General features: G+C 38.2%; 2 protein-coding genes across 4 annotated transcripts; one reads left to right on the top strand and one right to left on the bottom strand.

Moving 5' to 3' along the window:
• Nucleotides 1-232: 232 nt before the first annotated feature.
• On the top strand, nt 233-18,870 carry kcnn4 (potassium intermediate/small conductance calcium-activated channel, subfamily N, member 4). 2 transcript variants are annotated; one of them, XM_043260583.1, is made up of 10 exons: nt 233-1,241; nt 1,310-1,691; nt 4,780-4,875; nt 7,014-7,468; nt 7,843-7,978; nt 12,382-12,492; nt 14,765-14,886; nt 17,174-17,243; nt 17,569-17,735; nt 17,816-18,870. In XM_043260583.1, exons 2-10 carry the CDS (start codon nt 1,407-1,409, stop codon nt 17,817-17,819), a joined length of 1,446 nt encoding a protein of 481 aa, XP_043116518.1. In that variant the 5' UTR covers nt 233-1,241; nt 1,310-1,406; the 3' UTR covers nt 17,820-18,870. The 2 variants fall into 2 exon arrangements, with proteins under 2 accessions (XP_043116518.1, XP_043116517.1); XM_043260582.1 differs by having other exon boundaries at nt 233-1,691.
• Nucleotides 18,435-23,448, bottom strand: si:dkey-79d12.4. 2 transcript variants are annotated; one of them, XM_043260581.1, is made up of 3 exons: nt 23,372-23,448; nt 22,820-22,929; nt 18,435-21,690 (listed from the first exon to the last, which is right to left on the bottom strand). In XM_043260581.1, exons 2-3 carry the CDS (start codon nt 22,901-22,903, stop codon nt 19,462-19,464), a joined length of 2,313 nt encoding a protein of 770 aa, XP_043116516.1. In that variant the 5' UTR covers nt 22,904-22,929; nt 23,372-23,448; the 3' UTR covers nt 18,435-19,461. The 2 variants fall into 2 exon arrangements, with proteins under 2 accessions (XP_043116516.1, XP_043116515.1); XM_043260580.1 differs by lacking the exon at nt 23,372-23,448 and having other exon boundaries at nt 22,820-23,302.
• Nucleotides 23,449-23,666: the final 218 nt, after the last annotated feature.

Raw genomic sequence — 23,666 nt, 5'->3', positions numbered from 1 at the left:
AAAGGCCTACCGTGAAGGCCAAAGGTTCTAGGATCTCTAAGCTTTTCAAAGACCTTCTAACCTCTGAAAGCAAGCCAAATATATAGTGGGAACATCCTAATGTATTACTTTACATGGGCTCCCAGATTGAGCTGGACTAAACACTTATCGGGACGGTTGTTGTGGGTTCTGTGCTACAGGATGCCCTGGCGGAAGGATCCACATGAGGCTAGTGCGTCACATGGCCCAAGGTCATTACGTCATTCCTAGAGGAAGACAAGCAAGGATTTGCGCATAGAAATAGAATCTGCTTCAGTTCATTGGGTTTGAAGGAGGTGGATTGTAAACGAAGAGGAGAGAGCGACAGACCTCGTGGCCACGCATGTTTAGTTTCCGAGTTCCTGTCCCTCTTGAGTTCGTTATGGAAGTGACAATTTGATGTTTCGTGCTCCTGCTGTTTGAGGTCCACCTGCCAGCAAAGCAAGGCCTGACCTCGTATTTAATTCTTAAGAAGAAAGGCTTCGAGTCTTAACTGTATATTCATTTTACATATTGTGTAACTGGTGCTGTGAAATGTTTCAAAAGGCTAACCTCGTAAACTAAAACTTGTTGCTAAACACGCTAGTAGGGTTAACCATAGCACAATAAGTTACCAGCCTATCGTTGCAATTACTCGGGCGGTGCACTTACATGACTAATGCCGTCAGTATTTAGCTTGGGCCTACCTAAAAGAAATATGCTTTGAATGCATATACAATTAATCTAGTGATGTCATTCGTGAGCAGATTGTTCCCCGAAAATACACAACCTTAATTGGAGCACTGGACCTATATACAGTCAACTAAACCGTTAGTCTTGCATTAAACGGGTCTAACACTAGAGGTACCCCTCTGGCAGTGTCTGCATTGACTGTATTTTCTGGCTCAAACGCGCAAACACGAGCTATTAAACACTTCATTCTAACACTTGAGAATATCTGGGCAACCGTCGGGAACTTTACTGTCATTTAACTTACATTTAGCTTTGCCTTTGCGCTGGTCTCGGACTGTAGCTCTTTGAGACCCAGGCGTGAACGACGGTTCGCTGAAAGAAACACTCATGACAACAAACGAAGAAAAACCGTATGTCACAGTCAACCTTTAGGCGACACGGCTTGCTGCAGTCCATCCACAGCTTAGCCTACGTAAGAGCGCTACTTCACAGTGAACAGTTTCAGAGCGCCTTCCCACAGACCCAAGTCAAACGCTGAGGCGCGTAACAGTGTAAGTTCGCAGGTAGGAGCGCGCGTTTCGGTTTTCACTCCGTGCTTTGAAATACTTCTTGTCTTCAGCGTGCTATGCCTTCCGAAATTTTGGTCGGAGAGGGGGAAGGACAGGATGGAGAACAAGGCGACTGATGTCTGTACGAGCTGAAGACGAGAGCGCGCTATGGAGATGACCGCTCGCCTTGCGCACTCGGACGCCAAGGTGGATGGCAGAAACTGTGATGGACTTGTCAACCACAACGGGGAAACGACGGAGATAAGAGTGCCGCTGTCTCACGCGGGGAAGAGGCTCAGTCCGATCGAGGGGGGGAATCTTTACAGACTGCGTGACAGAAAGTTCCTTTTGGAGGACAAGAAGCGCCTCTGCGCGTGGGCACTGGGGACCGCGGTGTTAGGCATTCTGCTGATGGTATTACATGCTGAGCTGTGCCCAGTAGTGTATCAACCAGTAAGTAGATCTCCAGCTATAGTGAAGTACAGAAAACAAGCAGTGGATCTGATGGACGGAGCTTTCGAGAGTAAAATGATATTCAGTGAAGAGAAATACATTCCAAAGTTAGGAGAAAATGTGAAAAGCAAAAATTAAGCGTCCCAAAATCACGCCCGGCTGAAATAGTCATAGCTCGTTTTAATTTAGTTGTGTGGAACTAAAACCTCGTTGACGTCGCTGAAATAAGCAAAATCGTCTTTTGATGATTGGAAACGTGGGTACGATGGGTTACTATATGATCTAAACCTTGAAATGACTTTAAAATGAGTATATTAGGCTGGCTTGGTGATCTAATAAATAATGTTTCAAAATACTTTCATTTAGAGACCTCGAGCTCAACGCAAGATGTTCTTTAATTTCGCAGATCAAAAAACTCGAGAACTTCTCCGAGGTCTCAAATCGGGTCACAAATGCCTTTATACATCAAACGTTTTGTGTTGGTTCCGTTCCCCAGATCAAACAGTTATCTCGAAAAATTCTAGTCGATGGGGACTCGTCGTTTTTTGAGAACGCGTTAATGGGGGTAGCAGGTTGACCAAAGGAGAAAAGCAGATAGTTGTGCACTGTAATCACTTATTACTCGTATGTTTCCGAGAGTAGTCATTATTTTGATGTGTCTGGGCATTTATGCGTTTAGCCGAAGCAAGTCACAGTGCAATTGAATGCAGTGCATTGCATTAGGATTTTAACCCATGACCTTGGTTTTCCTGGCACCTTGCTCTACTGTTTTATGTGTGAAACAGTAACTAATTTTATTTATTAATAATAATAATAATAATAATAATAATTTAAGGGTTGGTATATTCCTTGAGTTTCATCAAACATTCATATAGAAATACAATTTTTATTACCTGCTATTGTTTTTATTTTGTAACATAAATATATCATAAAAAGGAAACAATTGTTCTAAAGAAAATTCCTAAGCTACTTTAGAATTTTTTTTTTTAAATCCAGCCCTTGTAAAGCCTGTCATTGTTTTTGTACATGTGTATATTTGAGAACTTTTTTTAATTGAACATTGTAATGTATTTTTTTAGAAATTTCTTAACTTTTTTTGTCTGGCCCCTGCACTGATTTCCATCCCATTAAGTGTATGTTATATTATTATAAAAGGAATTTGAATGCATCAGCTGTTTTTAAACTCTTGTTTACAATGGTTACATAAGTGATAGAAAATCATTCTTTTTTTAACATCGATAGCTACACAAGCATCCTTTACGTTTAGACCTGGTGATTAGTATCTTTAGATTTTTAGATCTTTAGATTAGTATTACTCTTCTTTTTTCAGCATCACACCATAACAGTCAACGCGGGTGGCTAAAGACTTTTAATATCCTTACTGACTACTAATCAGTGTTTTTATCTCTGTTTTCTTTCAAGTTTTTCCGGTCATATTGCTTAAAACTATTATAATGCTTCAGACAATTTAGAGAAAGAATTAATTCACGCCTACTTCGCAACCGTGACAGTGTATTTAAACTTACCCTTCTCATGGAAACCAAATTATACAGGAAAAGCAGCTATTTATGCAAGTTTTTCCACATTTTGTCCCCCTCCCTTTGTGCTGCTCAGACTGCCTGTTGCATCTTTCCACACCATTTAGTGCATAATTAGCGCCTGTTTGAATAATGGATTTGAGTGTTGACCTCTAACGGGACATAAGCACTATGCTGATTTTCACGTGCTGTCCTGTCCACATACTGTGGTGATTGAAGTGGGCAAGCAAACTTCAGCACTACCCTCGTAAATTTTACTAGCTGTTTCCCTAATGTTGGTTTTTTTGTTTTGTTTATTTTTTGACCATATATACTTAAGACAACTATAAATAGTTTCTATAAATGCCAAAACCTTTAGACTTTGAATTTAAAGACATCGTTTAGCCAAAAATCGATATTCCGATTCTTTAAAAAAATGAATGTTGATTTTGTCACCAAATTTCTTCAGAATATCTTTTTTTTGTGGTCTACAGATAAATGAAACTTATACAGGTTTGGAACAACTCGAGGTTGATGACGGGTGAACGATGACAGATCATTCATTTTTGGGGTACATTGAACAGAACTGTGTACATGAAGTTGCCAGGTCTTTATACAACTCAAAGCGTGCATTGATTGGGTGTATAACCTATGCAATGGAAGTTTCCTCCCTAAGTGCACCTGGTCTTATTAAACGAGTTTTGTTATGCCAGATTTCACTCTATGAAATGCGGTCTCTCGTATTGTTAAATTTACCATTGATGCCTTTGTGAAAATATACGGCAGAGCAGTCCGATCTTCTTCAAAATCTCCACTATGCACTAAAACTTTAGTGCATAAAATGATTTGTCGGCCACAGAGGGGTTTTACAGAATGCCAAATGGTGCAGGACACCTTGCTCAACACCAAAACTGACAAGGAGACGAATTTATTAAACTATCATACTATCATTTTATCAGAATGGAATTTTTGCCAATTTTTTTCTGCCAAAGTAACCGGCATTTGCTCGCAAAGTTGCATAGCAATGCATGTATTTGTTTTATATTATTTTCGTTGCACTGGCATGGAGAAGGAACACATGCTAAGAGAACGATCTTCCAGGCACGATAATTTAAGCTCACCATTCTCTTGGAAAACAGGTTATGCAGGAAAATTGGCTATTTATGCAAGTTTTTCCACATTTTGTCTCCCTCCCCTTTGTGTTGCTCACACTGCCTACGGTCATATTGCATCTTTCCACATCATTTAGTGCATAATTAGCGCCTGTTTGAATAATGGATTTGAGTTTTGACCTCTAATGGCATATAAGCTTAATGCTGAATTTCATAACACCGTCGCTGGAGTGAAAAATAGGATTCTAAAAATGTTAACTTGCTCTTTCGACAGAAAGCACCTGCCTCACTTTATTAATACCAAAAGGAATAATTAAACCGAGGAAATTACAGTTCATTACAGTAACTTTAGACTATTAAATGCTTAGCAGTTGTATTAATTGGTATTTCTCTGTTCTTAATGATGAAAAGTAATATGAATGTAACCTTCATTCTCTTCGTTTTGTCTGTTCTCTCCAGGGATCCATATATGCCCTCTCCATTAATGGTCTCATCAGTTTCTCCACGGGGTGTTTGCTCATTCTCATCATCGCTTTCCATTATAAAGACATCAGAGTGAGTGTTTTTGTCCAATCTGAATCAATTGAATTGCTTTTTTTACTGAAGAAAGTACTCTTAAAGGTACAGTTCACCCAAAAATAACAATTTTGTCATTATATACTTACTGTCATTCAAAATGTCTATGACTTTACTTGTTTTGTGTAACATGAACAAAGACATTTTTTGGTGAGCAGTGTAAATATTCTTATTCATTCAAATATTTCACTAGTAAAACAATCTCAAAATTAGCATCTTTCGGTGAACTGCCCCTTTAAGAAATTAAAGCCTTTGACATGGTTTGCTTTTAGTTTTTATTTTCGTTTCTTTTCTGTTGAAATGTTGTACTAATTAGAAAGGAATGCTACTTGTTCTCATCTGCAAAAGTAAACAAGAACGCATTGAGGTGTGATGTCATGTATCTATGTTAGGCTTTAAAGGTGTTAACTAGTTTAACCCAGACAAGATTCCCACATTTAACCATAACTAATTCAACTTCTTTAGTTATTTATACTGGAAAACTGTGATTATTAACTGTAGTGTATGTTGATTTGGTTTAAGCAAGAAAGGATAATCAGTAAAAGAATTGAGTAAGGATAGTGAAAGAAACTCGGCTAAATTTGAACACCCTCAAATTCACAAAACGTCTCAAAACAGGGGATCTACAAGTGCAGCTTAGAGATAAAAAGTCAAAAGTGTGATGAGCAGATGGGGCTTATCTGAAGTCCTCACGCATAGTCAGTAATATGAGGGCTAAAGGGACCTCAAACTGAAAAAGTACCAGTCAGTTACACTTCACAAGCAGTTGAAAAAGAACTGAGAAAGTGTGTGTGTGTGTGTGTGTGTGTCATGTAAATGTCTGTCTTCTAAAATCTGGTGTACTTTGAGAAAGTATGACATTTAGCCAAAAGCCCCCACTAGTCTTAATTGCCTCAGCACATGTCTTCATCGGCCCACTTTGCCAAGACATCACCTGCTTTTACACGGTCTCACATCTCTCTCAGTTTACCCCATCCCCCACCCTGTTGCCTATGCCTGAACCCTTAAATGTTTTCCCATGAGACTCATATTGCACACCTCACTAAACAAAATCTTTGGACAAAAAGTCTGCAGCTGGATTAATAAATTAAGTTCTATCAAAGCAAATAAATGTAATATTCCATATGGACTGATATATTCAATGTTGTACACTGAAATATTTACATTGCTCCAGCAATTCTTTTACAAGTAGTCTTGTGTTGATTAAGGTCGCTTTTGAGTATTGGTTGTTTCAGTTGTGATTCCTATCAAAGCGGGACCTTGTGCGACCACATGTTACACTGTTATCAGTAGTGGACAACAAGGCTCCTTTCACGAAAAGTGTTTTTTTCTTCTGGTCCTTTTTATGAAGCATTTAAGATGCAATATCATTTGTTTACACAGAAGTAAGAGAATAGTTAACTTATAAGTTCATGCGTTATCTAGGAATTAAAGCTATGATCTTATGATCTGCTGTTTGAGCTATTTCCACCAAAATCTGAATTGTAAGATTCAAGACGAATATGTTTTTAAATATACATAAAATTTGCCACAGTATAGCTCTATTACATTTGAAATGCTGAAATGTTTGATCAAAGCATCTAGAATTTCATGTCTTCCTAGCGAATGACCTCATGGATGGGGAAAGGTTCGCGGCGCAGAATGACAAACGTTTTCAGTTTATGCAGCAGCTGGAAATGGTACAATAAGTGTGGCAGGAAAATGTAAGCAACGATCACAATTACAACTGAATTCTGGTCCTCCATGTACTTTTCAAACCGTCTGTCGTAATCCAAGACGACTGTTGATTTATATGGTGTTACTCATTTTCAGCTCTAAGTCATGTTTAATATTTTTTGTGTCATGTAATTAATGAGCCATTCATTTGTGATTTATGGTTTCGAGTAGTTTCACTGACACACTTGTCCTTCACAAGCAAAACAGTTTACAGCTGGACGTCCTATCATGGAGGGCAGGGCTGTGTTTGTTTTGGCCCCATTCTTACAGTGAATCAAGAATGTCTTGCTCACTCTCTCGTCTCTGCCATACTTTGTTAATCATTGCTTCCTTATGAGATCAATCAAGTGATTCTCTTGTTGATACACATCCTGCCTCTGTTTTTCTTTCCTTTCTTCAAGCTTTTCATCATTGACCACAACCAGGTGGACTGGCGCATTGCCATGACCAGCAACCGGGTGCTCGGCATCTCCCTGGAGCTCGTTGTCTGCGCTATCCATCCCGTGGCTAACTACCTGAGGCCCGACATGGAGGACGGAGTCTGGGAGAAGCCAGAGCAAAACTCCTCTACCCCCCTCTGCTTGTCCTCCAGTCACAGAGCAGTCATGCTGGATGTGGAGCTGCTTCTTTCGGCCCTCATGTTCCTCAGGCTCTATCTGGTGCACAGGGCCGTCCTGCTACACAGCAAAGTGCTCCTCAGCGCCTCGTACAGGAGCATCGGCTCCCTCAACAACATCAACTTCACCTTCCGCTTTGTGCTCAAGGTGCTAATGAACAAGTACCCGGCCCGCACGCTGCTGGTCTTCATTATGTTCTTCTGGCTCTCCGCTTCTTGGATGCTGCGACTGTGTGAAAGGTACAGGGCATGCAATTATTTGTAGAGAAACACAAACACTTATGCAACGGTATTTGTTATGCTTTTTCCATTCGCTCATTAGAAACAGCTCGTCAAGTGTTATCATGCGTCTTCTGATGTTGATGGTCAATTTGAGTTGTGGTCATACGTTTTTTACCAAAAGATTTATTTCAGGAGCAAACACATTGCTCTTCAGCACCAGCTCATTACTGAATGTCAGATGTTGAAGTTTACTTGTCACGGCAAGGATGAGTCATTTGTTAACACTGTTGTCCTTTCTGCAACTATTAGTTTGGAAGTTACAGTCGTTTGAAGCTTTGCACAATACATGTCTTTCGTATATTTACACAGCTGCTCTCTGTCTCCACCTACAGGCAGCAGCAGGTAGAGACAGGCGGCATGGATACAGCATTGTGGCTCATAGCCATCACTTTCCTCACGGTGGGATATGGAGATGTGTCCCCTCACACCAGCTGTGGCAAGGTGGTGTGTCTATTCACAGGTGTCATGGTAAATATAACTCTTAACAATTAGTCATGTTTCTATAGATCTGCTGCCGTTCTTTTCCACAAGAGTAATTTGAAAAAAAAAAATGCAGTAAATCATGTAATTATTGACAAAAGAATTACTTTTGTTGTACTATGTACTTTGGTATTTCTTAAAGATTTTTTTTTTACAAAATGAAGACAAACACTCCTACTGTTTCACTGGAACTCAATTCCTTGGCTTGGTAAAGAAATAAAATATTCTCAGCATTATCATATGATGCTGTGAATCACTCTCGGGGAAGAAAGGCACAAAAGCTGTCACTGGGGCAGTACCCTTGAAAAAGGTACTAATATGTATCAATTAGGTGCTAAAAATGTACACCGCAGATACTAGTACGCGCCTTTTAGTCCAAAGGTGTACCTTTTGAAAATGTACTTCCCCAGTTACAGCTTTTGTACCTTTTTCTGAGAATGATATGACTAAAGTAGCTATAAATGCAAAAACTCTGTGTGTGTTGGTGGGTGTGTGAGTTTAAGATATGTATGTAACATATCAGCACAATAAACACAGTGTGAGCTGTGACGTCACAAAAAATGACCTTTATGCACAATTTTAATAAGTGACTTTAAAAGATTCATAAAACAGATTTAGACTCACCTGTGAGCCGGTGCCTTAAAGGGGTCATATGATGTTGCTAAAAAGAACATTATTTTGTGTATTTGGTGTAATGCAATGTGGATTAAGTTTTAGAAAACACAATATTTTCCCCATACTGTACATTATTGTTTCTCCTCTAAGCCCTGCCTTCCTGAAACAGGTAGATTTGTGCAGAGCTTATTCTAAAAAAGCGAGGTGTGCTCTGGTCGGCCAGCTATCCAAGTACAACATGATCGGCCAAATACTGCAAGCGTCTGACGGAAATGTTACACACCTTACTATAACATGATGCCACGTCCCGGCACTATGACACAAAAACAATAAAAGCCATTACAAGTGAGGCAGTTGTTGTATCCAGTGGAGACATAATGACTGATTATAATGATTTATACTTTTACATAACACCATGTCTGCATTCGTGATCGGAGAAAAGACAAACAACAAGCACTACACTACACTGTTCAAAACTCGCATTTGAATAGGAAGTAGCTGGTTCTTTTAATAAGAAAATGTGACTTACTTAGAGGTTGAAGTTCAGAAGCTCCAGACTGTGCTTGCCGATTTGGAATTGCACCACTTTACTGTCTCTGTGCACAACCAGCATAGGCTGCCCTGTTCAGGAATCAGTTCTCTGTAAATGCACAGAACACACTTTAATTTTGGGGTTGAACTGTCCAGAAACAGTGCTGTGAATACAACTTAACCAATGATTTCTAGTTGCTTCTCCTTGGAAACACAAACAAAGTAGTTTCATTTTCTCAACAAAACACAACGTCCCCTGACAGGAACACTGCAGCGAGAATAATAGCTCGGCCTTCTTTTTTTGCATAAACATTTGGGCAGTGTTATGAAAATAAACACCGTGACGTAGAAAAGTGGGGGAGTGTTTAAAGAGCCGTTTTAATCAGAGTCGGTTAGTGAATCGTTCAGAGTCGTTACTGAGTTCACAGCTGACTCCCTCATGAGTCATTTTTCAACTTTTGTCAGAAATAAACTGTAACTGTGCAGTATGCTTTAGATGTATATTTTACTGACCTGCTGATCATATGATAAAGTTTAAATACAGATACATATGCTCAGCATAGTTCAAGAAATGAATAATCTTAGCACAAGTGTCTGTGGTTTGTAAGTCATTTGTCTGTTAATGGGACCCACCTGCACTGCTTCAGCTTCTGCCTTATCACAGTTAAAGCATCGCGACTGAGTTATGAGATCCACATCTATCTGGACAGACTTTTTGTACAGTTACAGCTGTTCTTCCACCCTTCCTGACAGTGATACTAGACTCCAAAGGGATTTCAGTGATTCTGTGCTGGCAGGCTCACTGAAGGATGAAGATTATAATTTAAGTAGATTCAACATCGTTCGGCTGTTCAGTCACATGATTAATAAACAAGGTGGTCTGAGTGAATGATTAGCATTTTAACAAGCATCAGTTAAATCATTTGTCATAGATTGTAACTGAAAATTATAACTGAAATTATATCTTTAAGGCACGGTGAACATATTTTAAAAAATATATGGACCCTCAGATGTGTGTGTGTCTGGGTGTATCTGAGCATAGAGTTCAGTAAGTGAAGAAGGGAGGGAATGATTAAGCAATATGATACACAGATTGTTTTGTCTGTAAACCAAGTACTTTGGTTACGCCCGTACAAGATCATTTTAGACCGAATGATTGAAAATATAGTCGATACATACTAATTTCATAGCAAAAGTTCATGACAAGAAGCTTTATTAAATATTTTTGTTAATTTTACAATATTATATTTTAATTGAATCTATAATTATATTATATTATTATAACTATTAAAATATATTGTTTATTAAGGTAAAATAGTATATTTGATTTGATTTTATATCATATTTTTATATGATAAAATAGTTTGGTCCCATTATTAACGCATTAACTAACCTGAACTAAACTTAACCTTTCCTAATCTTTGGTGTGCAACTTTTGATTTTAGTAAATGTTTAACATAAAACATTAACTGAGATTAACGAATGCTTTACTAGTATTTTTCATTGTTAGTTGGTGATAACTATTGCAGTTAGCGAACAGCTGTTTAAAGTGACAGCAAGAGCGCATGGCAGAGTGCGTCCTGCCGTTTGTTCGTGAGGGTTGAGTTTCCAGCCTCTCTCTGACTCAGGCAGCTGCATCTGCACCGGACTGTCCGCCCTTCTCTTCTCTCCATCCCTCATTTCCGATCAGGACAGATAAGCCGGCAGGATAGGAGCATGGGGCTCACACGACAGGAGCATGGGGCTGAAGCCAAACCCAGACACCTCCCTGACACAGTGGAAAATAATCCTTCACTCCTCTTTCTCTCCCTCACTCACTGTTTTTATAAGCTTTCCCCTTTTTATAGGGAAAACTTTCCACCATTGCCATTTTTAGGTGGTTTATAGCATTTGGCGCCACTAGATCAGGAGGGTGTGCCAACCTGTGCCCAAGACTTGGAAAACCAGAAAAAAGTTTCCTAATCCAGTTGGAACAGTATACGGGGTGTTCATTATTGTGGGATAGCCCTCTCACCTGTAGCTTGTTCAACATGTCTGGCTGCCCCATGCAAATACCTCCTATCACTTTCTCCACATAAAGATGAGACTTAATAACTTTCCACTGTCGGGATCAGCTTCCATTATCACCTGTTACCCATCAAGTGGACATGTGATGGAGCGTCTGCTTGTTTTGCATGTCCACCAGCAGCTGCTCTGCAAAAACATATATTCTTTCGTAGTTTTCTCTTTTTTCCCAAAAACTGAGTTGAATTAAAACATATAAATGAGTCATTGAGGGGGGAAATAAAACTGCACTGGTTTCAAACTAAAACCATGTTACTTAAAGTAAAGGTTAACTGAAATAAAATAAGATGTAAAAAAGCATGAATTTGTACATATTCAGCTTTATATAAAGAGATTTTACTGATTTGTATCCCAATTCATTTGGTTAAAGTATGTTTGAATATTTATAGTCGAGGGGAATCTTGCACAAATTCCTGAAAATTCTGCTTATGGGGTGTGGACAGTTCAAAAAATGTGCATCTCTTTATATTAGATTATAACACAGAGGAATTCACACTGTCTGCCAACAGAATAAAAAAAACATTTGGGGAGCGACTCTTGTGAAAAATAATGGTAGTATTAAGATTTTGCCCGTTAGAATTGATTAATTCTGGCTTACCTGAATGATTAACTAAGGGGAGTTCTGTAATTACGTTTTCTTTGACTGTTGTGAATAATCAACTGTATGGAAAAACTTAAAGCCTTTGTGTTTTCAGAACTTTTAGTCAATGCCACAAAGAAGCGATGCTAACTATACTTTCTCTCCATAACAACTAACTGGCTCTCTCTTTGTCTCCCTGTCTTTATCTCTCAATCATTTTGTTCTCTAATGCGACAAATTAAGGAGTTCAGGTAAATGAACCGTTCAGTGTAAAATTACATGGAAACATTCTTCACAGAGTCATACTCTTTCTTCCATATAATACTGCTAATTTTATTGGATTATTTTTTGCTTTATGATATTACTGGTTTAAGTTCGTATGTTTTTTGGTTTTGGTAAAGCGTTCCAAATTTGGAAACTGATTTGTGAATAAAATAAATGTCATTATATTTCATTCTCCCAAAAATGATTTATACACTTTATACACGGGAATCTGTTTGCTGTCTGAATATCATTAACTCTGAATACTTTATGTCTGAGTACATGTTTGGGATAATGAGACAGATGGTAACCATGCTCATGTCTATGTGTTTGTTGTCAGGGTGTGGCATGTACTGCTATGTTGGTAGCCGTCATGACTAAGAAATTGGCGCTTAACAAAGGAGAGAAACATGTGCATTTCTTCATGATGGACATTCAGATCTCCAAGCGGGTGAGCAAGACAGAGCACCACATAAAACACCCCATAAATGGCACCCTCTTTCAATTCTTCGCTGTCTTTTTGTCAACACCTAGGTGTGCTTGGTTATTTCCTTTTTGTGACTTATGGTAGTCACAAAAAAGATACGTTAATGATAATCAGACTTAGCTTTGCCATTAGGGAATACTTAACTTAATCTTTAAAAATAAGCCTCCGTTTCGGATGAGGAACATAAAAAGCAGTGACCCGGAGGATGCAGAGCAGCGTTATTTTCCGCATCGCACGCGTGTTATGATTTCGGAGGCTTTTCAGAATATTATTTTTTTCCTTAAATAGGGAATTCCACATAGCAGCACAGTGTGGGAAAAAGCTTAGGATGGCCAGGCAGAGACGGCCACTGAGCTCTTAATAGTCGACCGAAGGCGTCAAAGGGAGGAAACAATCAGGTCCCTGTCAGGAAAACTTGTGTCAGTCCATGAGAAGCTTAACTCAGGCAGGAAATAAGATGCACCGATGTGTGTCCGTTAGCATGTGAGCTGGAAAAGAGCGAAGGAGAGAAGGTGCTGAGGGCTGAGGTGGGCAGGACCCCTCTCTTTAACAGGATCCATCTGTTTGCTTATCAGAGGGAAGGCTTCAAAATAAATGCATAGAGGAAGATGGTTGATGTTTAGAGATTCCACAAACGGAAATGAAATCAGACTGCTTTGAGTGAGCAACCACTAACAGGTGTTTTGCGAAAAATTTACTTACGTTAGTTTGATTATTTCCCACCACTGAAAATGTACAAGGAATACTCCAGGTTTTGAGGTTATCAACAGCATCTTTGGCATGAAATTTCAACAAACAATAACAATAAAACTTTACCTAAAACCTTTATGTATATTGCGTTGTAAAAGTAGTTGTAATGCATTGTACAGTCTCATGTATAATTCTAATTAAAGTTAATTAGTGCTGTCAAACAATTAATCGTGATTAATCACATCCAAAATAAAAGTTTTTGTTTACGCAATATATGTGTGTGTACTGTGTATATGTGATATATTATTATATATGTTTAAGTATTTAATATATTTACATAGAATATGAAACTTAGAAAGAACATAAATATATAAATGTATATGTTTACATATTTTTCGAAACATATGTGTGTGTTTATATATGAATAATAAATATACACAATACACACATACTATGTAAAGAAAAACTTGTATTTTTTTATGTCATTAATCACGATTAATCATTTGATAGCAATGCATTTAATACATTATAACACTTATCAATTCATTATTACAACTCACATTATGATTAATTATAATGTCCTTTAATAACAACCCAGTAAAAACTATTTTTAATTCATATTTAATACATGTTTCTATCCTGCAGCAATTGATAAAGTGAGTATTTTACTGTTCACAAATTGGACTCACTTAGTTTTATTGTGTTTACCTCACTGAAGACCAGCTTTTGATTTGATATTTTTAAGAAGGACAAGTGAAAACAGATTCATGTCACTGATGCCGTTGATTGAGTTTAACCCAAACTGAGCTCAGAATATTCCTTTCATTCATGAAGGTCTGAACCTATGTTTTTTTTAACTTGGCAAAAGCCATATCCTGTCACAGGGTGTGTGTGTGTGTGTGTGTGTGTGTGTGTGTGTGCATGCCACGGGTCCTACTCATCAGGCCCTGCGATGATTTACCTTGATGATACTTTAAAGGAAGACATCTGGACACAGTTGGACACACTATTAATAACCACAAACACACAAAATTGCCAGGGAGCTGGTGACATCATTATGAGCAGGTCTTTAACAGGAAGACAAAGACAATAATAGCATCAAAGACAGCAGAGAAATGTGTGATTAAAAAAAGCCCTTGACTGTCCATAACCCACATCTTTATGATGGCTATTCTCATTCTCAAATCACCCTCAAAATAGCCATTACTTTTCCTTCCGTTCCCGTCTTTCCAGTGTTATTTTCATCAAGGCCGCCCCCATTAATACACTGCACAAGTTTCCTTACATCCTTTCCAGATTTTCTAGTAACACTCTGTTATGTTATAATTTGTCAATTACACAATCACATCACAATCGTCATATTATAGTTAGCGAGTGGAGTTAAACAGACGGCACTTGTACGGTACTTTCAGACAGTGTTTGATCAGCTATCTTCTGAACAACGTAAACATGCCACTATTTAGTTAAGGAATGTCCTACAAACTGTCAATAGACTATCATAGTAGAGCTATGACGGATGGTTTACTTATTACTCTAATCGGCACAGATCCGGCACGCAGCAGCCAACGTGCTGAGAGAATGCTGGCTGCTTCATCGCACCACCCAGACAAAAGACAACAGCGGAGAGCATCGTCATCACCAGAGACACCTGCTGGAGGCCATCCGTGTGTGAGTGACCATTACACACAGATAGCTGACATAAAACAACTAGCACGTTTAATATAATTAAATATCTTTTAAAACGTATTACCATTTTCATTACAGATATAGATAGGCACATAATTAACACACCATTAAGCAAATACATAATTTAAGACCTATTCTAAGTAATTATAATATTTGTGTTTTTTTAATTGTGCACATATTTAAAAATATAATTTCATTATATATACATTGACATAAAAATTTAAATATATATATATATATATATATATATAGAGAGAGAGAGAGAGAGAGAGAGAGAGAGAGAGAGAGAGAGAGAGAGAGCGCTGGCAAACGATTAATCGCATTAAAATATGTTTTGTTTACATAACATTTTTGAGTTTAATGTTTATATTTGTTATATGTTACATATATAACTACACACATTAATATATATATATAAGAAAAAAAGTATTGGGTTTATATTATATATCTAAAAATATTTAAATCTATAAATATATAAATACATTTTAAAGGTGTGTATTAATATACTGTATACATACAGTATATATACACAGTGTACACACATATTATGTGAACAAAAAATCATACTTTATATGTAATTGCAATGAATGAATTTACAGATTTTTAGGTGATACGTATAATGACTTCTTTAGTAGAAGTAGAGTAGATTCTTTAATAAAACAAAAGTATATATAATGTTTTTATTTTTAAAAATCAAGTGTAAACTAATATAAACATGTATGAATGATTAATTATGCATTTGGCTGATAACTGGACCTCATGCATCTCATCAAAACCATTTCCTGTAAATAAATATATGTTTAATATAATTAATATCTATATGACACATCATATATGCCAATGAGCAAACTCATGCAGCGGTTAAAACACTTCAACATATGGCCCATCACCTGGAACCTTTAAAATAGGGATAGGACACCGATCATGATTTCTGTAAAATCCTTCGTTCCACAGAGGTCACTTTATGCGGAGCGAAGCAGCTTGGATAAAATGCCGTCTTGTGATTGTTTATCTTGTGGTCTTGCGAGAAAGGCAGTTTCCCCATCTCTCAGCTGATTGTTAACCGCGGTGTTGTTTACAGTAAGTCCTGACATCTTCCTGTAGATAAGGGGCTGAGTTTAGGGAGAGCGGCTGAGCTGGCTGCCCTCTCTGGCTGCAGTTCCTTTATGACCAGTGAATAGGAAGAGGCGATGTGTGAATTTGCACCACAGCGTTTAACAGAGTTAATGACTACAGGAATCTGGCTCTTAGAATGTTCCATGTGTGTATGTACGAGGTCCGTGAGTAACCGTGGATGGCCGTAAGGGTGGAGGGATTCGGACTTCCTGTTTTACAGTTAGCAGAACCACCAAAAATACTCTGGAAAGAAAGCGACCGCCGCAGTGACAACTGAAACGGCATGCAAGCAAGCAGACCGCCAAATGCTTAAAAGGTCATTCTGGACACATGGACACTGGTCATTTCTGTTTGCTTCGGCAGTTGCTGATGGTTCTGCAATATCCGCTTTCAGTTTTCCTTTTTTTCTGCAAGTCAACCTACTAAAACTTCATTATGAGAGGTCACAAAATAGAAAAATGGTATATATAGTAAAAGTAAAACTCTGAATTTAACTCTGAAATGACCCTAAAAGTCTGTTGTCCATTACCATAAAAAATTCAGTTGAAGTAATTACAAATATTGACAATCAAATAAATATTACTCTGTATAAAACTTGTCAAAAATATCAATCAATAATCTTGAGAGGTAATTTTTACTCAGTATTGTTATTTGAAATTTAATTAGAAGTCAAAATAAAGGTCCTTAAATGACTAAAAGTAATAAATGAATGAAAGCAAGTTAAAACTATTGAAGACTAATCCAAATGACAAATGAATACATAAACAACCCTTCAACTAAAATTAAAATAAAAAGCTATAATAGCTAAAATAAGTGCTATAATAGCATCGAATTATACCAAAACTACTTAAGACATCCAATAAGAACAGTTACTAAACATTTTGTTTTATGTACCTATTGCTATCAAAAGTAAAAGATATTACTAATTTACGTGAGATTTAAAAATACATGAGATATTTAAAAATTAAAGGATTATTGGGGAAAAACATTTCACAAAAACCTCACCTAATTTTGATTCTTTCTTTTTTTCTTCTCTTTTTTTTGGGTATTCTGGGTTATCTAAAGACTGACATCTTGAACACACAGGAGAAACCAAGCTGACTAGAGTTCTGTTAAAACCTAATGTAATGTATTTTTTTCCTTTCTCGACTAGATTTCGTAACCTGCGGTTGAAGCAGAGGAAGTTAAGAGATTTTGCCAGTGAGATGGTGGATCTCTCGAAGGTAAATCAGACATACATCAGACTCGTGTCTCAAAAAAGAGGCAACCCAGACATATAAATGTTCAGTGAAACCGTAAAAATCTCCGTAAAAACTACCTTAAGTCTGACCGCATCTTGTGTGATACTTACAGCTATGCACGTAAAAGAAAAAAACAAGACCTTGATGTTTCACAAGCTATGTCTCCTGAATATTTTGAGTGGGAGATATGACCGAACTTTAAATCTCTTACGATGCTGATATGCATACTATGGGGGGATCGTCATACATTCATAAAGCACAGCTGAAACCCGGATGTTACCTGAAAATGGCCTTTGTCTTTAAACAGATGCAGATGATCATGTGTGATCTGAGTGCGAACTGGAACAGCTCTTACCATGAGCTTGAGCAGCGAATCATCTCTATGGAGCAGAAGCTGGACGAACTGGGACGCTCGTTTCAGATCACCTCGGAGCTGCTCACACAGGCGCTACATCGCCGCAGACTGGACCACAGGTAATGTCCACAGCAGTCTTAATGTGCTTGGCCTCATCTAATAGGTTTATAGCGTAACCTCTGGATCTATTTCTATAAAGGTGACCTGTGACATCTCTACTGAAGGCTTGTGTAGTCTTCATCCTCAAGCCTCTTGAACTGACGGAGGGACTTTATGACAAACTTCAAAAGGACTGAGAGCAGCAACGACCTCTGCAGACTTCCTTTTATTTTCGCGTGTATTTATGAACATTTCCTCATTGCTACAAACACGAGCTTGGGAAAAAAGGTCATTTTGCTTATTTTAAACTTTTGACTTCTAATTTTCAGTCTCAGTTTATGATTGATACCGAAACTATGAGACGGAGATTCTGGTGTTACACTAAGGAACAATTTTAGATAGAAGAACCATGAAACTTTTTACAGTTCCTGTTTGTAGGTGAGACTGCGGAAGTTAGTCTTTCATCTCAGAAGTGGGAAATATGAATCAAATAACCTAATGGCTCTAATCTGATGCACTATTTTCCAGTTATGTGCGTATAACCTGGTAATGACATGCTGATAAAGGTCTGTGTAACTTGCTGGCAACTTTTTCAAAGATAAGTCCGATAAATTGTCGAGGATAAGCAGACTTCCTCACAGACTTGTACACTGCTATTTTTAGAACAACCTTAATTGAGGCAGAACCACCTGCACCCAAAGTACCCCAATAAAAAAATCTGGGAATGACTTGAATTTCCATTAGCCCTTTAACCTGACAGGGCATCTGTTGAATGACGGCATGTGGCGGCTCTAATTACACCATGAAAAGGTTTTGCGTAGTACGGTATTCAGAATACTGGTGTAACGGAAAAATCTTTATTGCTTGAGCCTGTATTTAAGTTTATTAAGACAGAGGCTGTCAGTCGTCTCTGGTATCTCCTCCTGGTGGACAAAATATGTGTTGCATGTTTGGCCATCATTCCTGTTAAGACTGTGCTTGTCCTGTATCGTTTGCGCTGAATATTTTCGAAATAGATTAGATGTGTATGCTGTATAATGATCATATGAGGGCAGTGGGTATACGAAAAGAGGTCAGGTCTGTTGTATGTAGTTCTTTTATAAACAAATTGAAATTTTGCCTTGGTTTTACTGCTGTCTTTGCGTATTTGAAACATGAATGGCCAATTTCACCAATCATTAACTGAAGCTGCTTATTCAGGAACATAGTGAAGTAAAAAGAGCATTTTTATCAAGAGTTGAAAATGACGGAAAACGTTTACAGCATTATTTTTGCACATTTTAATAAAGCCATCTCATGTTAACATAATTTTGTGTTTTCCCAGCTACGTGATGATGAGAACGCTTAAAAACACACACACACACACACACACACACACACACAGAACACTGTGTATTTATGTGCATTGTTTTATTACAAATGGGTTAGAATCACTGCCTTACAACACAAAACCCCTATAAAAATAAAAAAGGTGTGCGTTTTTTTTTTTTTTTTTTTTTGGTCATTAATAAATGAGAGCTTGCTTAAAATACTCTCACTAGGTATTCTTTCAGTGGTCTCATCTATCTTATGACAGAGAAAAAAATACAAGTGCTTACATCAAATTTCTTCTAATGCAAAAAGTGCCATTATAGAAAAAAAAAAAAAAAAAAAAAAATCATACACTGCTGACTACATAATAATACAGAAAAATCAATTAGGCCCAAAGAAAAACACAATTTGCAGTATCTCGTCTACACAAACCACTCAAACAGAGACAGACTGTGATTTTTTTCGCATGTGTTTTGAAAGTTTGGAGTTTTTAAGCATATGCCACAACAGCGCAGACGGCCTGGTAAACATCTGTCCACAGCTACAGTCAAAAGCCACCTTGCATTTCTTCTTTGCACACCGCCTGCCATTTCTACGCTTCTGTTTGTGCCAGGTCAGTTTATGCGCCCCTTCGAATGTATTTCCGCACCGTGCACAAACAAATCTGACGGACTCTGCATGCTGGACCTGGTGTCTCAGCAAATGCAGCTGCCTTTGGAAGGACCTTCCGCACTGACATCTGTACAACCTTGACCCACGGTGCAGGTATCTGTGACGCACCTTCAGCGACGGCTGCCTCGAGACGGCACCACAGTGACGGCAGGGGAAGATGGTCTTAGAGCGCCAGCTCTGCTCGAGTCGCTTCTGTAGAGCTTCTGTAGAGCTTTGGTTCACAAACATGGCCACTATATGTAACGGAGCTGGGACCTGAGGCTTACTGTTTTCAGTAAGAGCACTGACCAGGGTGGGATAAGTGACTGAGGTCATCAGCGGGACATTTACAGGTGCGGGTCTAATATTAGCCAGAGGTGCTTGTCTTAGAACAGGCCTGTTGGCTGATACTAGACATGGTGCAGAGACGTTCACTGTGGGTGAGAAGGATACGACGACTTGACTTGGAAAAGGTGGGTTGGAAGCGGTAGGGATACGAAGAGTCATCCTGGACAGATTTGGTATTAAGGGACGCACTACTGGACGTACATGGACAGGAACTTTCATTTGAGGGAAATGGGGCCTGATAAGAGTTTGTGGCACAGCCACAACCTGTGGAACCAAATTAGTTACCTTAGCAGGAACCAAAGGAGTTGTCCGAAGCAATGGCTGAAGCACTACAGGTGGAGGAACAGGGGCTGGGGAAATTGTATTCGCTGTTGGAGTCATTTTGATAACTTTACTCGGGTTTTGATTGGTGTACAAAGCACAGGCAGAAGGTCTGTTGGATAAAGGCACGACGGGCATCTTGGTTACCTGGGCGGCAGGCAAGTTCACGGCCCCTGTTGTTCTTCTCAAACAGACGTGATTTTTGAAACCGTCCAGTCTAGGGAAAACACTGTGGCAGCGCGAGCAGATATACCCAGCTGCAGAGTGCTTTTCGGCCATGTGCTTCAGCAGCAACTTTTCATTCTCACATACCGTGTTGCACAGGCGACAAGCAGACCTCAGTTTGTTCCTGCAGTCGTCCATGTGCTTCCCCAAATTTGCGAATTTGCCATAGCAGCAGAAGGGAGAATCGGACTGGAACCCAAATTTCTCTGCAATGTCAGCGGACTTTAGATTCCTGTTTGCAGGTTTTTTACTGTTGGGCGTCTGCATCTTTCGTGTCTTTTTCTTCCGGTGGCGGTCGCAGGAGCTGCTTTTTGAGTCGCTGTCGTCAGGTTCCGAGCTGCAGTCCTCATCCGGGTTGTATGCCGTGTCACCAGGGGGTAGTGAGTCAGGGTTGACATCGTCATCGGTGTCTGTACTTTGGTCATCCTCCATCAGTCCGATTTCCTCCTCTGCAGTGACCTCATAAACTACAGTTTCTCCGAGCCCATTCTCATCCTCATTCTCTTCCTTCAGCCTAAAGCTTAGATGCTCTTTCTCTGATTGGCTCAAGTTGCAAGTATCGTTTTGTTTCTCAGTAACAGGCAATCTTTCGGCTTCTGTTTTAATGTGCGACTCTTGATTCGTGGAGTCACTGTCAATGCGATTCCTGCAAGTGAGATTTGTAACTGCTTGATCTGAGACACAGTATGAATGATCCCTCAAGGCTACGTATCTTTCGTTCTCTTTGATGCTGATTTCTTCTGTCGGTTCCATTTTAATCACAGGTTTTACCTGCATTGCGTCTTTCTGATGCTTTTCCATATGCCCATTTAGATTCCATGAGCACCTAAAGAGAGTTCTGCAGATACCACACATGAAACTTTGCCTTGGATGGGCATTTTTTAAGTGTAATGCCAGTGACATCACCCGTCCAAACTTTGTCTGGCATAGGTGGCAATACACCTCGGCTGTGTGCGTCTTAAAGTGTTCTATCAGTTTATTCAGTAAGGGGATGTTTTCTCCACAAACACAGCACACGGAGCCTTCTTCACTTTTAGGTACCAGTGGTGCCAGGTAGTCCTCTTCATCACTGGAGTCTTCTGAAAAACCATGTGCAGGTGTAGAGATGTTGTAACAGCCCTAAAAACAAAGCAAACAATCCTATGAAAATCGGTAGCTTATGTAGTGTACATCTGATAAAAGAGCAGATGCTTTCACTGTAATATATATATTAAATTAACATTTAAATTTGGGGGGTTATTAAAAATAATTTAATACACTACAATAATATAACACTAATATTTTTACATATTATTACACTAAAATAATATAAATAATTTTAGTGTAATATTATGTAACAACTTTTCATGTTTATTTAATTTTCATTTAATTATAAAAAGTTAATTAAAAATATAAAAATATTAATTATACAAATTTATTCCTGTGATGGTTAAGCTGACATTCCAGCAGCTATACTTCAGTCTTCAGTGTCCCATGATCCTTCAGAACTCCTTCTAATATGCTGATTTGCTAACATTTATTAAAAATCATCAATGTTGAAAAAGACGTGCTGCCTAATATTTTTTCATTTTTCAGAATTCTTAGCTAAATAGAAAGCTCAACAGAATAATAGTGCAATAGAATTTTTGTGGCCATGTAAAAGCCTTTGGATCAATTTAATTAAACTTTCTAAATAAATAAATAATTTTTATTTGTATTCATTAATAAGTACATTTTAATTTTATTTTAAATAAAATATTAATAAAACTTTTGAATGGCAATATATTCAGCTATATTTGTATTTCTTATGAACTCATTTCCTAGTGAAAATGATATGCATGTAAATAGTGTTACCTAGTTGTCACGATAATTCAACATATCTAAATATTTAGCTCAAGGGCATATTGGCACAAAAAAAAAATCAAGACTGTAACCATAGCAACCACATTTTTGACTCTGCATACCAACTAAAATATTAGAACAGATCCCCGGACTGATATAAATAACACTTCTAACATACCACTACCAAGGAAATCAGTCTAAAATGTTTTCAGAGCAAGATGAGTAAATGTTTTGTCGCTTAACTGAGACGGTCAGCAGATGGCAAGCGCGTACTTCAGAAAGTCTTCCGCTAAAAAAACTTTATTAATACAGCAACTAGTACAAATGAGGACGTCGAACCAGAATTTGTGTTCGTTTCTCAAATCCTTGGAAAGAGATGAGTTTCGGGCGTTTTCTCATGTAGGGGGTAATTCACTGCGCCACTTACATACTGTTGAAGACAAGTGGCACCACCTCGCTGCATTTTGGCACCAGGAACACGCTCCACCTCCTCAAATGGTAGGATTTCCATGACAACTCTTGAACAGCTACTTTAGGCTGAAACCGTGAGAAAAGCTATTTGTAACAAGCTCAACAAAGTTGCAACAATATTGCGGTCTACCTAGACATTACATATACACCTGCATTACCGTATCCTGTGCAACTTAAGTGTCCTACAGCACAATAAAACTTTTCCTCAAACATAAAATCAGTTTAAATCTTGTAAGAAACTTTAGAGGGTGTGGTCTGTTTGTGCAGTTAAAGGTTTTTCTTTTTTTCTCTCTCTCTCTCAAAGTGTAGCAGTGACTTTGTGTCAGGCGGATATCACACTTTATTAAATAATAAATAAAACCTCTTAACCTGTATAAGCAACCTGACATTTAATAGGACAAGATACAAGCCAGTGCCAGACCTTTCATTGTAGCATGTTTCTCACACCTTTTATAGTATGCAAACGGAGTAGAAGACGGGAGTCTTTCTTATAAACGCGTATACTTACAACATAATGACTTCATTAATAATTTTCGTGTTTTGGTGTTGGCTCCTCCCCTAAAAATGTACGCATGTGCGAGTCCGTCTCCTAAATTAGTCCGGACAAGAAGTCTATTTATTGCGCATGCTCAACACACACACACACACACGCACGCACACACACACACACACACACACACACACAATTAAATTATATATATATATATATATATATATATATATATATATATATATATATATATATATATATATATAGCTTTTCATTTATATAAATCTTTTCATAAATCAATACATTTATATAA

This window comes from Puntigrus tetrazona, chromosome 16, assembly GCF_018831695.1.
Source record: "Puntigrus tetrazona isolate hp1 chromosome 16, ASM1883169v1, whole genome shotgun sequence".
In the NCBI taxonomy this organism is placed as follows: domain Eukaryota; kingdom Metazoa; phylum Chordata; class Actinopteri; order Cypriniformes; family Cyprinidae; genus Puntigrus; species Puntigrus tetrazona.
This window is presented reverse-complemented; position numbering and strand designations above follow the sequence as displayed.